The sequence below is a fragment of the Doryrhamphus excisus genome, chromosome 4 (genome assembly GCF_030265055.1).
Source record: "Doryrhamphus excisus isolate RoL2022-K1 chromosome 4, RoL_Dexc_1.0, whole genome shotgun sequence".
Taxonomy (NCBI): Eukaryota; Metazoa; Chordata; class Actinopteri; order Syngnathiformes; family Syngnathidae; genus Doryrhamphus; species Doryrhamphus excisus.
The window spans coordinates 2,405,795-2,422,666 of NC_080469.1; the positions used below are offsets into that span (position 1 = coordinate 2,405,795).

Consider the following 16,872-nt stretch of genomic DNA (forward strand, 5'->3'; position numbering starts at 1 on the left):
GACATGACATGACATGACATGACTTGACATGACTTGACATGTCTCACTTGGCTTGACATGACATGACTTGGCTTGACATGACTTGACTTTCCACTGTCCAGTGGATGGCGATGGTTGTAGGAGGGTTGGGCTGCGGCGATATCTAGGGACAGGCAGCTGGGGAACTGGGCAGGTGATTGTTGTTCTTGGCTACTAATGCTGTGATGCATTTGTCCACAAGGTCGGGCAAACGTGCTAACCTGGGAATGTGGTGCAGATTTGAGACAGAAGGTCGCATCCAAGAATGCAATCCTCTTAATTCCCAACACACACCTGGTGTTGACCACTTGAGTGTTTCCTTCCCCCAGAGTCACCACGCTTTCTCTCCGGTCATAAGAGTTTCCACTCCAGTGATTATCTGGAGCTTCACCAAGGTTGGTTACACGGGTACCAAAATGTATTTTCTGATGGAGTTCTTACTCGTTATAATGATCAAAATTATGAAGAAATAAGGCATATCACTCTGAATAGAAGAGGTCCTGAATTCCTTTTGACTTGACAAGGCTAAGCCTCTTCCGCGATCATGTTTGAATGCAGCTGATAATTTGATTGTATTCATTTCACATTTTACTCAGTGAAGGTCAAAGAAGGTGAATTCAGGATATACACAAGTTTGAAAAGGAGCTACAGAACAACAGACTCAAGGATCATTCCACATACTGTATTGTAAGGCCATCCGCAATGTTCACCAAGGAATCACCAAAGCTCAAGACTGCCATCAGCTGGAAACTGCAGGAAAAGCAGTGACACTGAAACTACATCACAGTGGAGCTGGATATGATACCACCTAACAAAGCTTGGACATACATGTAACAATGTAAAAAAAAATGTCATTTTGGTCACCAAAAAACGCAGGTACTCGTGGTGGACCGGCCACTTCCGCATCACCAAGACCCTCCGTCATCTCAGCTTCCTGTTCTATTAGCCAGGCAGGACAAAGAATCCTAGAAGGTCTCCACGCTGCCCATTCATCTCGTCATGTTCACCAGCAAGATGCTACTGGGACCTGCACCTCCCCCTGTTCTTGTGGTCATACTGGATGGCTTGTTTTGAGATCAATAAGCCCCTCTACCTGCCCACACGCATAACCAAAACTTTAGATTATTATTTATTTATTTTTTATTTAAATTAATTAGACTAAAAACCTAATTATACCAAGAATTTTAATACTAAAAGATTTATTGAAATTATTTGTACAAATTACAGTTTACGCTGTACATTGTTCATATTTGATGTAATCTATGTATTATTTATTATTTATTATTTATTATTTATTATTTATTATTTATTATCTATGTCTATGTCTATGTCTATGTCTATGTCTATGTCTATGTCTATGTCTATGTCTATGTCTATGTCTATGTCTATGACTTCCATCCAGGTTTTGCTAATAAGTTCAATCCCCAACAGGGGACTGAATGTAAAAAATATGTGCTGTGATTGATATGTTTGTGTAACTGACTCTGGGTCAGTGTATGCTGTCACTTTTTGGTTCCTACTTAGGTGCATATAAGGCGGAACTACTGTTCAGCAAAATCGTCGTTTCCGCACGTACGCGTTTAATCGTTACACCCACAGAAAATAAGCTCCGTTGTTTGTTTTCGTGCTCAAAAGCTAATAGGTGCTAAAAGTTAAAGATCATCTCTATAATTCCCTCCTAAGGCATGTTTGCAGCCATTAAGGTGCAGTATATGTGTTTTGTATTAGTTGCGTTTATGTCTCTTAGTGTTAGTTGTATTAGTTAGTGTTAGTCTTAGTTTACAGTTTGCTGTACGAGCTAATGTTAATCATGTTGTTTGTTGATGGAAATGTATGTAATGGCAAGTTTATTTGCACTATTGTAAATAAAATTTGTTTAATGATAAGAAAACGAATTTGTAGACATAATGTTATTGTGTATTATGTGACCAGTAATTTATTTTATATTTTGTATCTGAACCCCTTTTAGTTCTCACGTTGGTTTTGCAATAAATCCATCAGTAAAACACAAGAACTAGTTGCTGTCTGATCGAGTTACAGTTTGTGACACTGCATTGTCGAATGATGATCATAATTCCCTTGACATGAGCTCACCTCAATTATAAAACATAATAGTACGTTGTTTTTTTTAAAAAAAGGTCTCTCTTTTTCACAGGTGGCAATAAATACACTCAAAACACACAATTTAAAATGTCATTATTCCACCAGGGACCGTGGAAATACAGACAAAAAGAAACGCAAAACCATATTTTATATTTTAAAACTAATGATCATTTAAGTTTGCAGGTTCATTGTGGTGCCAAGTAAGTGTGGAAGGTTGGAAAATGGCAAACATTTTTCACTAATGCATCAGCTCACATTTGACCTGTATGATATCTAGTAGTATATACACTGGATGGATGCATATTTATTTATTATTTATAATACACATACCCAGATATGTATACATGGTATGATGCACAATGGGCGGTGATGAAGAGGGAACCGATGGGAGATGGGAATGGAAGAAATAACACTAAAAGGATGACTGAACATGAGTGGAAGGACACATCAAAGGAAGTTTTTTAATGTAATATGAGGGAATGAGTACTTATGTGCTATATTTATCCCGGAGAAGGAAAAAATATGTTTCTGTGCGGCACTAATGCGAGACTGTGACTACAGCGAAGACACAACTAACAAAATTAATGGATGCCAAACGCCATAAAACCGAAGAAGAACAAGGCTCCGCAACGTCAGTCGAAATATTCATTAGACCCCCGGTTACACTTTGAGCAGTCATAAAAGGTTACAATTTCGTAACACGCACGTTACGTGTAGCTTTTCTTAGGTATATACAGTTTTTTTTTTCACTAACCAGGTCCTAACGCAGTTGGCCGGATGTGACGTCATCACGCATTGCGTCCGTACGTAACGGCTCGGCGCAAAAATTCAAACACTCGAGCAGGAAGAAAAGACAAAGTGAGCCCAGGGCTTTTTTTTTTAATTGTTAATCTTTTTACTAAACTGTACCGGGTTTGAGATACTTCACCGCGTCGTGAGTAAGAATAACGTACGGTAAGCGAAACCCGTTTATTCCGCCGTCAAAATGTGAACAATGGCTCAATCTTGTCTTTTCGATGCTACACGCTATCATTGTTATGCTAACTGCTGTTGTATCCGAAATGACTTTGTTGATATCAAATGCGTTGTTGTGTTTTTTTTCTCGTACTGTGCCGGATTAAAATAGCTCTAAATTAAAAAAAAAATGTTTTTGTTTAATCTCATTGCGTTTCCGACAGTATCGATGTTATTTGTATCTGCATCCTTTTATGAATATCCTTGCTATTATTACGAATTGAAATTAGACGGTTCATGTATAAAATACCTGTAACTGTATATGCCACAAACATCATTTTTATGTTTTAAAAAGGCTTGTTTTGAGGATATAAGGTAATAAGTGAAGTATTTCTATAATGCCTCATATTAACTCACTAGCAAGATCTCATAGTGTATAGACTGGTCATATATTTCATCTAATTTTATATTATCTGCAAACTATTTGTATATAACTCTGGGTAAAATTGTTGATTTGTTAATACTTGGGTTGTTTATATTGTTTATTTTTATATTGTGTATTTTGTACTGCTTAACTGATTCTGTACTTTTGCTGCTGTGCAATGCAAATTTCCCCACTGAGGGACGAATAAAGGCATATTTTATCTCTCTTAATAGAGTGCATAACATCAGGTCAGTTTGCTTTGCATATGGTTAAATTGTTGCTTGTAAATATATGTCTCCAGATTTACTGTACGTGTTTGCACATGTACAAAAACTGCAAGGTCTTTTGTGTTTGCAGCAAAGATGAGTGCAGCCTCCACGCCTGTCTCCCGGGTACACCAAGGATGGGTGTCCCCTTCTGTGAAAAACAAGGGTCTATCATCACCAGTCGTCTGTAGCACCCCGCTGCTCACAGCCTTCCCTGGCAATGATGACGAGAAGGAGCGACGACAACGCAGAAGGTCAAGAGTCATTGACCTCAAAGCTGCGACCGAATCATCTATCAGTGACTCTGCAACTCACAGGTACGCAATACTCTGCAATCTTCCGATTTCCTTAGTGGTCTTCATCATCGCAGAACTCTGTTATGAATAGAACTCTGTTATGTTTTTGTGAGCAGACTTTTTTTCCCCTGAAATTGTGAGAAATATAAAGAACTGCTGTCGAAAAATGACCCCTGGGCCGCACTTTAAACACCCTCTGTCTGACAATACTTGTTATACTTTGAGAGTATACAGAAGATTAAGCAGTGTTTGCTTGCAGCCCTGCAGGTACACCTGCTGCTGTGCCCAAGTTATCCAATGCTCAAATCTCAGAACATTACTCCACCTGCATCAAACTCTCCACCGAGAATGTAAGTATTTTTTTTCAATATCAATAAAGTCAAAATTACAGACTTTATTGAAAGTTATTGGCTTGACTCATGCATTGTTTTCATTTTTTTGACAGAAAATTACCACAAAAAATGCCTTTGGTCTGCATCTGATTGATTACATGGCCGATATTCTGAAACAGAAAGATTCAGAGCTCACAAACTTCAAGGTATGTTGGAAGTTTGACATCCTGCTTCTGGGAAATCCTTGTTGTGTTGACGTTAATAGGACCATGTCCTTATCATTGGCACAGATATGCATTATAATTATGACATTTAAAGTGCATGGGAAATCCTTGTTGTATTGACGTTAATAGGACCATGTCCTTATCATTGGCACAGATATGCATTATGATTATGACATTTCTCCATTTGCTAATATGTGAGATTCAAACTAATGGCTCAGTCATGTCTACTGTTAACTGTGGTTAACTGTGGATCTGCAATCTGAATTTGTAGGTTTTGGTAAATATATGACACATGTCTAATATGAGGATGCTGACTTTTCCAGTCTTTGTGTGTTTCATCTTGCAGGTAGCAGCTGGGACACTGGATGCCAGTACTAAGATCTACGCCGTACGGGTGGATGCAGTTCATGCAGATGCATACAGAGTACTTGGTGGCCTTGGAGCTGAAACCAAACCAGGAGAAGGTGAAAGTCTCAGTGCTGTGATTGTGGTTGTTGTATTGGTTGATTTTCCCTGTATTTTAAAATGTAGACATTCTGAATTTGTTCTGTTCTGTGCAACTGTAGAGAATGCCGCTCAGCTGGAAGCGCAAAATGAAGACTCAGAGGTGATGGCCAAGCAGCCAAAGAAGAAGAGGCCTCCAAAGAAGACCGTGGAGCAGAATTTGAGCAACATTAACAGTGCTGAATCTGAGAGGAAATGTGAGGTACGGTGTAATAACACCCACTACAGTAATTGGCACATTGTAGAAATACATTTTTTTTTACAACATTTAAAAGAATAATCACAGTAAATGTCAGACATCGGTTACTGACATGCCATCGATTTCTCCTCATTGAGACTTTGGTTGGGTGAATATAATTAACCAAAGCTTATTGGCTATTATTGTGTGTGTGTATCCCATATGCACTATATATGCAGTACACATGCTCTTGCTTTCCCATCCAGGTGGACCCCATGTTCCATCGCATGGCCTCCTCCTTTGATGAGAGTAGTACAGCCGGCGTGTTCCTGTCTGTTCTCTTCAGTGAGAACAGTCGCTGTGAGCTGCTCTTTCCGTCCTACATGACGCTTCTGCAGTCCACATCTTCACACGCTCCTCCACCTCCAATGAGCGTCCCTGCATCCCCATTCATGGGTAAACAAAATACAATTAAGCATTTGTTGTTGTTCATTTGCCTACATATTCGATCTTCTGCTGATTTTGTAGGTTTTTACACCCTTTCCAAGATATGAAATATTTCAATATATACCCAGAAATATTTCAATATTGAACAAAGCAAAATTTGTTCTCAATCAGAAATCACTCCACACTCTTTTTTTTACACACTCTATTGCTATCTGGTTCTACCATATCTTACCTATTGTGAGGAAATATGGACTAATAACTATGAAAGCAATCTTCACTCGCTAAATGCACTGCAAAAAAGGCCAGTAAGGATAAATCATAATGCCGCCTACAGAGAACATACTAACTCCTTATTTCTAAAATCGTAAATACTTCAACTTGCTGATGTAGTTCATCTTCAAACAGCTAAAATAATACATAAGGCTAAAAAATAACCAATTAGCTAAAAATGTCATCCAATACTACATACAATATACAATACATACAATACTAAGAAGTACATTTGAAACACTTCTATGCTAGGACTACGTTATGCTAGCCATAGCATTTCAGTATGTGGAATCAAACTATGGAATGGATTGAGTAAGGAAATCAAACAATGCACAACGATGAGCCAATTCAAGAAACAATACAAGCAGTTGATGTTTGCTAAATACAAGGATGAAGAGTCTTGAACCAGTCATGATGTGCTATATATATCACTATATTGACACTTACTATGGTACCCATTATGGCATTGGATGCTCATATCACCTCGTACGTCGGTATGTGACAAAAAATAAAAATATATATTTTTTTAATTTTAAAAATTAATAAAATAAATTAATGAATAAATGGATAAAATAAATTTGCTAAATTCAAGGATGAAGAGTCTTGAACCAGTCGTGATGTGCTATATATATCAATATATTGACACTTACTATGGTACCCATTATGGCATTGGATGCTCATATCACCGAGTACTTCGGTACTGAACAAAAAATTTTAAACTATATTAGGAAAGCAGGAAGTGAACAAATGTAACAGTTACTGATTGTAAAAGTACTAGATGGAGGGGTAGGATTTAATAAGCTTTGCTTCTTCCTACTCCTTTTGGACATGTGGAACTGGGAACTGATTATGGGATGCACTCAATTGTAATCTGATGCATGTTCAAATGAAATAAAACCATTACCATACCAGGAGAGAGAGAGAAAGTCGAAACCTTGTTGTACTGAACCCTGTTGAGGATGTTCCTTTGTGTCGCCCCTTTTCATGCCATATATCCATATTTGTGTTGTAATTCTGGCAGCTGGACTGCAGCGTTCTCAAGAGAAGAGCTCCATTTGTCCCTCTCTGCAGGACTTCTCCTTCACAAGCTGGAACCCAGAGCAGGTCAGGGAATACTTGACTTCAGTATAAAGTATGACTTAAAATCATACTCTTGTAGTTAGCAAACTATGGTTACAAAAATAAACCTTGGGAAATGCTATCTTAACTTTTGCACACATCTGGCTGGTAGAGTTGAACCTAACACCACTGATATTTGTCTTCTTTCAGACAATGAATCAACTCTTGGAGAAGATGAAGCAGGGTGAACATGTATTTGACGTCAATGCTGAACCTGAAGTTGAAGAGGATTACCCCGAATTTGATGACAACTACGAGGATGGTGACTGTGAGGAGGGGATAAAGGAACATAAAGAGGGGTGTGAGGCCTCCGGCTCCGGAAAAAGACGGTGCGAACCTCGGTTTTAGAATAACAGCAGCCATTTTTGTATTGTTGTCCATTTGATACTTATAATATGCTTGTAGAATTCTAACGGACAATAACGGTAATAACGTTGGCATGATTTACTGTACATTGAGTGAATAAATTGCACTTTCTATGGGGATCCAGTGACGTGGTTCCAATTGGAGAAGCAGATATCACCACGATGTGCCTGCAGCTGTCCTCTGAGCCCAGAGAGTATTCCTACTTCAGCCCCAGAACAATGGCCAAGTGGGCAGGACCAGGCTACTGGCAGTTCAAGCCAAAGCACAAGTGTGAGTGAAGTGAAACGAATAACTCATTATTAGTACTACTACTAATGTACACCCTCCTTTTAAATACTTCATTTAAATCTTCCCCATTAGTGGACCATTTGCCAGACAAGGAGACGCGCAAAAAGAAGCCCAAGAAGGCGTTTGAAATGGACTTCAATGCGGACGTCAACTTTGATACCTATTTCCGTACCACAAGAGTGAGTAACTGTTGTGTGAGGCTGTAAATCAGGGGTCTCAAACTCAAAAAAAACAAACGCATTTTTTAAAAACGGAAAAATATACAAACTTTTTCAGTGCTTTGGTTCCGATTTTCTACAATAAAAGCTCTGATAAAACATTCCACTGTTCTCAAATATCTAGAGCTAGCGACCTAAACGGTAGCCTTCAAGTTATTTCCTTTAAACTTAAAAAGCCAAAAACTTACCACTTCCACACGGATAGGGAGGATAACTATTAACAGTTATTTAACCTTTAACATGAACATTAATCAAATGTAATAATTTTTTCTGGGTACATGATACCATACAGCATCCATATCAAACTTGCGGGAGCCTCAAACTAGTGTCCTGCGGGCCACATTTGGCCCACGGGCCGCATGTTTGAGACCCCTGCTCCTGAGGGGTCTGAATACTCTGAATACTATTAACAGTTATTTAACCTTTAACACGAACATGAATCAAACGTAATAATTTTTTCTGGGTACATGATACCATACAGCATCCATATCAAACTTGCGCGGGGCCGCACTAACATTATACTTTCATATCAAGGCGGGGGCCTCAAACTAGTGGGGCCGTGTGTTTGAGACCCCTGTTCTAGAGGGGTCCGAATACTCCCATTAATATAGCGACAAAGTAGCTTCATTGGCAACATTGATCCCTCCTGCCACGTCTTCTTATTCCCATATGAACTGTGCTAGGGAGCAGTGACAACTCTATCTACTGTACAAAGTTGGAATGACAAGCAAAATTCACAGACAGTCCCATTATGATGTGCCCGTGGGCCACGTGTTTGAGACCCCCAGGAAGTGACATCGGGGCTTCAGATTTGAGTTTTAGCTTGCTGTGGGGTCACAGCTGCAACAATAGCCCATGTTAACGATTGTTGCGCCTTTTTTTTATTATGTATTTTCATACTTGGAAATGCTTAATTTAGGCAAAAAAAAAGATGTAAATATGCTTATTTTAATTATGCATATTATTTGATAGGTGTTAGATCTGTGCTGAATCTGCCATCTTCCCTTTTTCATAGGCGGCCACCACGCTCAGCAAGTCAGCCCTCAGCACCAGCAACAAGAAGACAACCCTGCTAGCGGACTTCCAGTTTGCCCCAGAGACTCTCTCTCAGCTGCGATTAAAACCCTCCACGTCGGTGAGGCATAAATACTGCATATTCTGTTTAGGAGTTATATTCATTACGCACAACTGGAAATGTACATGCATGTCTACTTTATTCATCCATATTACTGCCATCTGTATTATCACAAAGTATCCAAAGTCCACCATGTTTTTCTCATGACCAAAAAGTGTCCACTGTTGACATACAATTTTACATTTTAATGAAATTTGGAAGGGCGGCACGGTGGTCTAGGGGTTAGCGCGCAGACCTCACAGCTAGGAGACCAGGGTTCAATCCCACCCTCGGGCATCTCTGTGTGGATGTGCATGGTTTCCAAAAACATGCTAGAAATTGGCGACTTTTGTCCAAATTGTCCATAGGTATGAATGTGAGTGTGAATGGTTGTTTGTCTATATGTGCCCTGTGATTGGCTGGCGACCAGTCTAGGGTGTACCCCGCCTTACGCCCGAAGACAGCTGGGATAGGCTCCAGCACCCCCCGCGACCCTCGTGAGGAAAAGCGGTAGAAAATGAATGAATGAATGAATGAAATTTGGTCACTTTTTTCCATGTGTTATGGCTGTATTAACCTGGATTATACCACTTTTTGGTATTTGGATTTGTGCATGTACAAAATCTTTGTCGCTGTAGTCCGCACATACAACACAGTTGCCACAGCAATTGTTGTATAGTAAAAGAATATCATATAAAAAACACAAAAACCTAAAGGTTGAAAAGGTTCCACTGATTTTTTCTGCATGGGGCCTCAAAGAGAAACATCAGGACGCCCTTGGAATCCTGACTTGTAATCATCATTAACCAAGGTTGAAAATAAGATGCTGGTGTTTGTTTGACTGTAGTTATGTCAAGAAGCACAGAAGAGGCTGTCTGGAGAGCTGGAAAGGGACATCGGCGACTACGACTACAACAATGCCAACGACACGGCCAACTTTTGTCCAGGTCTTCAGGTAGGACATTTCATTTTATTTGCTTTCCCAAAAAGTATTCCCTTTAATGTGCCTTCCTTTTAATTTGAGTCAAATACTCATTGTAAGTATCTGCTGTATGCAGTACTAGATCCTTGCTTATCACTGGGGTTTTTCATGCGGGACCACCGGCAAAAAAAACACAAGACATTTCTATTTGTCACAAAACGCTGGCTCCCCCTCACACTTCAAACCTTGCTGCTGCTTGATGTTGACTACATCCATACGTAAACCTCCTTTTTGGCCTTCGTCTACGCCCCCTACCAGGCAGCGCTTACCTTCTACCAATATATTCACTATCTCTCTGGACATGTCCAAACCATCTCAGTCTGGCCTAAAGGACTTTATCTCCATGGGCTCTAACATGTAATGTCCCTCTCATGTACTCATTCCTGATCCTATCCATCCTGGTCGCTCCCAATGTGAACCTCATTCTTATCTCTGCTACCTCCAGTTTTACTTCCTGTCTTTTCCTCAGTAACACTGTCTCTAGACCAGATGTCTCAAACTCAATTTACCTCGGGGCCACTGAAGCTAGGTTCTGGGCAAGGCTGGGCCGCATCAGGTTTTCAAAAAAAAAAAAACGCATTTATTAAAAACAGAAAAATATACAAACATTTTCAATGCTTTGGTTCCGATTTTCTACAATAAAAGCTCTGATAAAACATTCCACTGTTCTCAAATATTTTAATTTTTATTTTTCTGCACAAAATAAGATGAAAATAAATAAACAAATAATAAAGAAAAATAGTCAGTAATAAATAAATATAATAATAATAATAAAAGGGCAAATAATAAAAACTTAAGAAACCACATATAGTTGGTGGGTAGACAAATTATTTTTTTCAGATTAAAATGAACAAAGCATTATTAGAGCCCTGTAGACATGACAAAACACGACTATAGTCACATTTATACTCTTTTTATTTACAACATATTGCGCAACTGCAGGGTCTTGAGACACATGCTAACTCGCAAACTAGACAGCTAGCGACCTAAACGGTAGCCTTCAAGTTATTTCCTTTCAACTTAAATAGCCAAAAACTTACCACTTCCACACGGATAGGGAGGATAACTATTAACAGTTATTTAACCTTTAACATGAACATTAATCAAACGTAATAATTTTTTCTGGGTACATGATAACTTTCATATCAAGGCGGGGGCCTCAAACTAGTGTCCTGCGTGCCACATTTGGCCCACGGGCCGCGTGTTTGAGACCCCTGCTCTAGACCAAACAGCATGGCTGGTCTCATCACAGTTTTGTATACCTTTCCTTTCATTTTAGCTGAAACACTTCTATCACACATCGCACCTGACACTTTTCTCCACCCGTTCCATCCTTCCTGCACACGCTTCTTCACCTCCTTTTCACAATCGCCATTGGGATCGGGACTGTACTTACTGTTCCCTCTTTCATCCCACTTCCTTTTATTTATCTACAACAAATAAACCTCAAATTTCAAAACCTTTCTTCATTGTCCCAATTAGACTGGTGACAGTGATGACGATGCGGAGGGCTTTCCAGACTCGGAGGATACACAACCCTCACAAGACGACATCTCCACCTACGGTGAGGACAATCTTGTACCTGAACCACAGAAGGTATGTATTTGTAATGTATTTTTTCTAAAATGTCTCAAATGAATATTGTGTCATTTTTTCTATCAGTTAAAAAAAGTTAGGAACAGTTTCTCTTTTTTATGATTGCCTTCTAACGGTCAGGCTAGCTCTGCCAATTAAAGCAAAGAAGAAGAAAATACAATCATGCAAGGTCACATTTGGACTTTCCACTTACTGGATTAATGTGCAGAAGTTAGGGATATTCATCCTTTGGGGGGGGGGGGGTAATCCCTCGGTCATCATGACCGTGATACTGTAAGGTAGGGGTCTCAAACTCAATTTACCTGGGGGCCACCGGAGCTAGGTTCTGGGTGAAACCGGGCCGCATCAGGTTTTTAAAAAAAAAAAAACCCAAACCGCATTTATTAAAAACTGTAAAAAAAAATCAATAAAAAAAACTATCTTCAATTCTTTTGCTTCTGCTATATTCCCTACACTTTTTCAGTACTTTGGTTCCGGTTTTCCACACCAAAATATCTGATAAAACATTCCACTGTTCTCAAATATCTTCATTTTTATTTTTCTATGCACAATATAAGATTAAAAAAATAAACAAATTAAGAATAAAGACAATAAATCAATCAATCAGTAATAAATAAGTCAAATAATAATAAAACAGCAAATAAGAAAAACGTAAGAAACCACATACAGTTGGTAGAGAAATGATTTTTTTTCAGATTCAAATGTACAGTATTAACAGTTATTTAACCTTAACATGAATTAATTAATGAAACTTAACATTTTTACCCAATTAGCAAGTTAGCATCGTACTCAGTTCCATCTGGGAGCAGTGTCGTAACTTTAACAACATGTTTTTATGAGATGCTTTATCTTGACCGTTTTATTCCAAATCATTTCCTGCATTTATTTGTACCCGTAAGCGTCATAAGCCTTTAGCTTCATTGCTAATCCAAAGCAAAACAGGGCGGGGTAACAAGGTAGGGTAACAGTATAGGCGGGGCAAAGTCATGTTAATTGTGTCCGGTGTGCACACAGCTTTAAGCTGTCATTTCAACATTAAACTTTGGTATCAAGGTGGGGGGCCTCAAAGTAGCGCCGCAAGTTTGAGACCCCTGCTGTAAGGTAAAGTACGGTCTGTGTCTGCCCCCCTAGAGACCATGCTGTATGTACAGTACAGTAAATGATCTCTTTCATTTTTCCACGAAGGTCAACAAGATAGAAATCAACTACACAAAAACAGCCAAGAAAATGGATATGAAGAGACTGAAGACCAACATGTGGACTCTTCTAACAGAAGAAAGCCCAGAAAATCCCACTAAGGTTCGTTTTTCTGGTTTACGACGACTACCCACTTCATTTTTATCCTCTGCGTGTTACACGATATCCCAGGCGTGGGCAAAGTACAGCCCGGGGGCCACATGCGGCCCACTAAGCGTTTGAATCCGGCCCGCCATTTGCTTTCTAACTTTTAACATACATGCTGGCAACATGACTTGCAAGTCGGATGTCTTATTCAGTAAAAAAAAAAAAAACAATAAAAATAATTTAAAAAAAAATTAAAATGTAAAATTCAAGTTTGTAGTTTGATGTGGTTTGATGTTTAAAGTGCTCTGGAAAAAAGGGATATATGGAACATATTTAAAACATATAGCTAATAATCTGACACGTTTACAGATAAAATTATACAAATAAGTAAATAAATAAAATAAATAATAAATATATAAAAATATAATATAATTGATATATAAGGTAATTAATAATATAATTATAATATATATAATAAATTATATATATAATATGTCGATTAAATATAATATAATAAATAAAATTAGACAAATAATTCAAGGTGGACTGTTAGAATTATAAGCAAATACAAATATATATAAATATATATATATATATATATATATATATATATATATATATATATATATACAAAGAAATAATAAATATATATAATATAATATATTAAATATAATATATATAATAATAAAATTAATATATATAATATAATTAATCATTATAATATATAATAAATAAATAAAATTAGACAAATAATTCAAGGTGGACTGTTAGAATTATAAGCGTAAAATAATGTGTGTGTTATAAAAATATATATTCTGGCCCCCCAGACAGTTTTGTTAACTCAGTGCGGCCCACGAGTCCAAAAGTTTGCCCACCCCTGCGATATCCTTTCTTTTTTTTTAATTGCATACTACAATAGAAGTGCAAACGTATGTTTTATGTATTTTTTTGACAGGTGGAAGCTGTGGACACGCCTGAAGTTTGCGGGGACAAAGTCTTCAGTCAGACCACAAAGGCGCTGCTTCAGAGGTATAACCTAACAAACATTTCTAATTGCATCACCGAGAGGCAATTAGTGGCTGACTCGGGTTTATTGTCGAATGATGTGCGTCTCAAAGTCATTATAATAAACACGTTGTTTGCGTACCAAAAGACTAGAGACAAGGTAATATAAGCAAGGAAACAAGACCATGCTGAGGCTCTTCTGTTGTCAACATGTTTGTTGATACAGTAAACCTCGGATATATCGGAAATTCGCTCACAACGGACAGATAAAAAAGAACCGATTTTTCTGTAATGCATTTCCAATAAAAATTCATTGCATATATCGGAATTTTATAACAGATTTCGCCTATTTCGGACAAACTCTCCAGTCCCGTTCCAATGCATTTCCATTAAATTTCCCTGGCATATATCGGATGGCCGCATCGTTATGCTAATCTTGTTGATGTCACTGGCTATTGTCTTTCTCCTGGCTCCAGATTTAGGACAAATATAAAAGTGAGTGACGTCAATAATACTAGCACAGCAGTGAATGAGATCTTAACCTCACTATTGGAAATAACGTAGGCCTGACGGGCGTAACAGGGCCTAGCTTAATTAACAATTTGTTATGCTCAGAGTCCAATAAAGTTAAATTCTCATTACCTTACGTCTCTTTTCATTGCCCAGTCCAGGTACATTGGAAACATAGTCAAGGAAGTGCCTTTTTATTACGGATATAAATCCGATATATGCGTAAAACGGACATTTTCCGGTATACGCATATAACGGATTTCGCTTATATCGGACAAAACCAGTGGGAACAATTGAATCCGATATATCCGAGGTTTACTCTATCAGCTTCATTATTCAAAGTGTTTTTGTTTTGTTTGTTTGTTTTTGCCGTGTAGACTGCCCAACATGATGGCTCAGAACCTATCGGTGCCTTTGGCATTTGTGGCACTGCTTCATCTCGCAAATGAAAAGGTGAGTGATGTTTATTAAGTGCACAAATGTTCAAATTCAGAGGACTTTTCAGCTGCTTCCCGTTGTATTACAATCTATTGGTGGTGGTTTGCTGGTAGGGATTTTTTGTGTTTGAATTTTGTCCATTTATTTCTTTTTTTTACCTTGATTTTTCTGTTTGGAAATCTCATTGAGTAAAATTGATAAACATGTTTTGTTAAATTTAGTTTCTTAAAATGATAATTCCAGTTGTGGACGTAACCCACACCAAGCTAAAACTCAACTCTGAACCCCAGACGCCACTTCCTGTCTCCACCCACACCCCAGTCAGCTCTCTTAGCACCGAAACACATGTCTTATTTACGCTTTAAATTGCTTATTTTCTATTTTTATGTCTACTATAATGGGATTTAATGTTTAAAAAAACAGATTTAGAAGGTCATAAAAGGGTTTTCTATGCTCTAACTTCAAAAAATATTCAATTTATGATTAAGGAATCAAACATAATAAATGAGGGCGTATGTTAGCCTTATTTGATTTGTGCTAATTGACATCTCAATTACCGGTACATAGAATTTAGAAAAATAAAATGTATATACATATACTTTTATCACATTTTGCTGATTTTTTTTTTTTTAATGTTCTGATTGTGTTGTGACTATTTTTGCTGACTCAGACGACCAGAAAATAATTATTATTCTACCTGTGTAGAACTTGGAGCTGGTGAAGGTTGACGACATGTCGGACATCATCATCAGACAAGGCCGCTGAGGATGAAATGTATGAATTTGAAGAAAAGGTTCATATTTATAAATGTATATCTATTTTGTACCATTTATCTCCGGGTATTGTGGTTTCCTCCCACATTCCAAAAACATGCTAGGTTAATTAGCGACTCCATAGGTATGAATTTGAGTGTGAATGGTTGTTTGTCTATACCCCTGCGACCCTAATGAGGATAAGCAGCATAGACAATGGATGGATATTTTGTACATTAATAACTGTCTACGTACACAAAACATTTATATTGTAGGCAATAAAATCATTTTTTTTTTATAAAAATGATTCTTGTGGTATTTGTGGTGGTGAGTTGGGTCGGAGGGGGACAATATAGCAACAAATCTGAACATCACTTGCAAGTTTTTCTTTGCTTTCTTTGCTTTCTCTTACAAAACTGCTAAAGATGTCAAGGAAAAATCTGCAATTTAACTTTTTGAATCTACAAACTGAAGCTTTTCACAGTATTCTAATATACTGAGTTTGTGGATTTGTGTTTTAATAAGATGAAAATCCTAATCTTAAAGTTACAACAATAAACTGCTTGAGATATGTCAATGTGTATATAATGGTTCAATACAATTGTTTTCATTATTATGTTAAAAATAAACAAGATTTACTTGAAATTCTAATTTTTTTGGGTAGTACCTGTATTTGATTCAGGTGATAAGCATGTGGTGGACTTGTGGAAAGAGTACGTTTACAAATGCGGCCCTGCTGTCCACACAAATAGTGGACGTGCATTGTAAATAATAAATGTTGCTATTGATGGGATTTAATATGGGTGAAAGAATGTATAGAAAACCATTTTTAGTAACTTTGCTATAGAGGTATAATGATATTTATAGGACGAATGTGTTTAATTTCAGCATCAAGGGCGTTAATAACTGAGGCAGGATGTAGGGTTTAAGTTTAGACTGTGTTAGCGTCCTTTGTCACAAGTGGAAAATGGCCAATAAAGAGAAAGGGAGTGTCCTGGAGCTGGATTTAATCAAATACCAGCTTTTAATGTCACTTTTGTTGTAAATGTTGACGTGAAATCAGATAATGTCTACAAAAAAGCCACCTATAAATATGTTTTTTTGTTGTGTTTTTCAAATTATTGACATCGCTATGTTTATATATTGCTATGTTTGCGTTTTATTCCGATTATAGTCATAATCAA

The 16,872-nt window shown here is 37.6% G+C and overlaps 1 protein-coding gene across 3 annotated transcripts; it reads left to right on the forward strand.

Annotated features, from left to right (window-relative positions):
* The first annotated feature begins 1,582 nt into the window (after positions 1 to 1,582).
* On the forward strand, positions 1,583 to 16,060 carry ncaph (non-SMC condensin I complex, subunit H). 3 transcript variants are annotated; one of them, XM_058069877.1, is made up of 18 exons: positions 1,583 to 1,721; positions 3,857 to 4,082; positions 4,321 to 4,411; positions 4,507 to 4,599; positions 4,964 to 5,081; positions 5,184 to 5,323; positions 5,566 to 5,755; positions 7,038 to 7,120; positions 7,286 to 7,464; positions 7,626 to 7,771; positions 7,862 to 7,968; positions 9,023 to 9,142; positions 9,969 to 10,076; positions 11,586 to 11,699; positions 12,885 to 12,998; positions 13,939 to 14,012; positions 14,876 to 14,951; positions 15,642 to 16,060. In XM_058069877.1, the coding sequence occupies exons 2-18, from the start codon at positions 3,862 to 3,864 to the stop codon at positions 15,699 to 15,701; spliced, it is 2,034 nt and encodes a 677-aa protein (XP_057925860.1). In that variant the 5' UTR covers positions 1,583 to 1,721; positions 3,857 to 3,861; the 3' UTR covers positions 15,702 to 16,060. The 3 variants fall into 3 exon arrangements, with proteins under 3 accessions (XP_057925860.1, XP_057925861.1, XP_057925859.1); XM_058069878.1 differs by lacking the exon at positions 1,583 to 1,721 and adding an exon at positions 2,874 to 2,979; XM_058069876.1 differs by lacking the exon at positions 1,583 to 1,721 and adding an exon at positions 2,892 to 3,075.
* Positions 16,061 to 16,872: the final 812 nt, after the last annotated feature.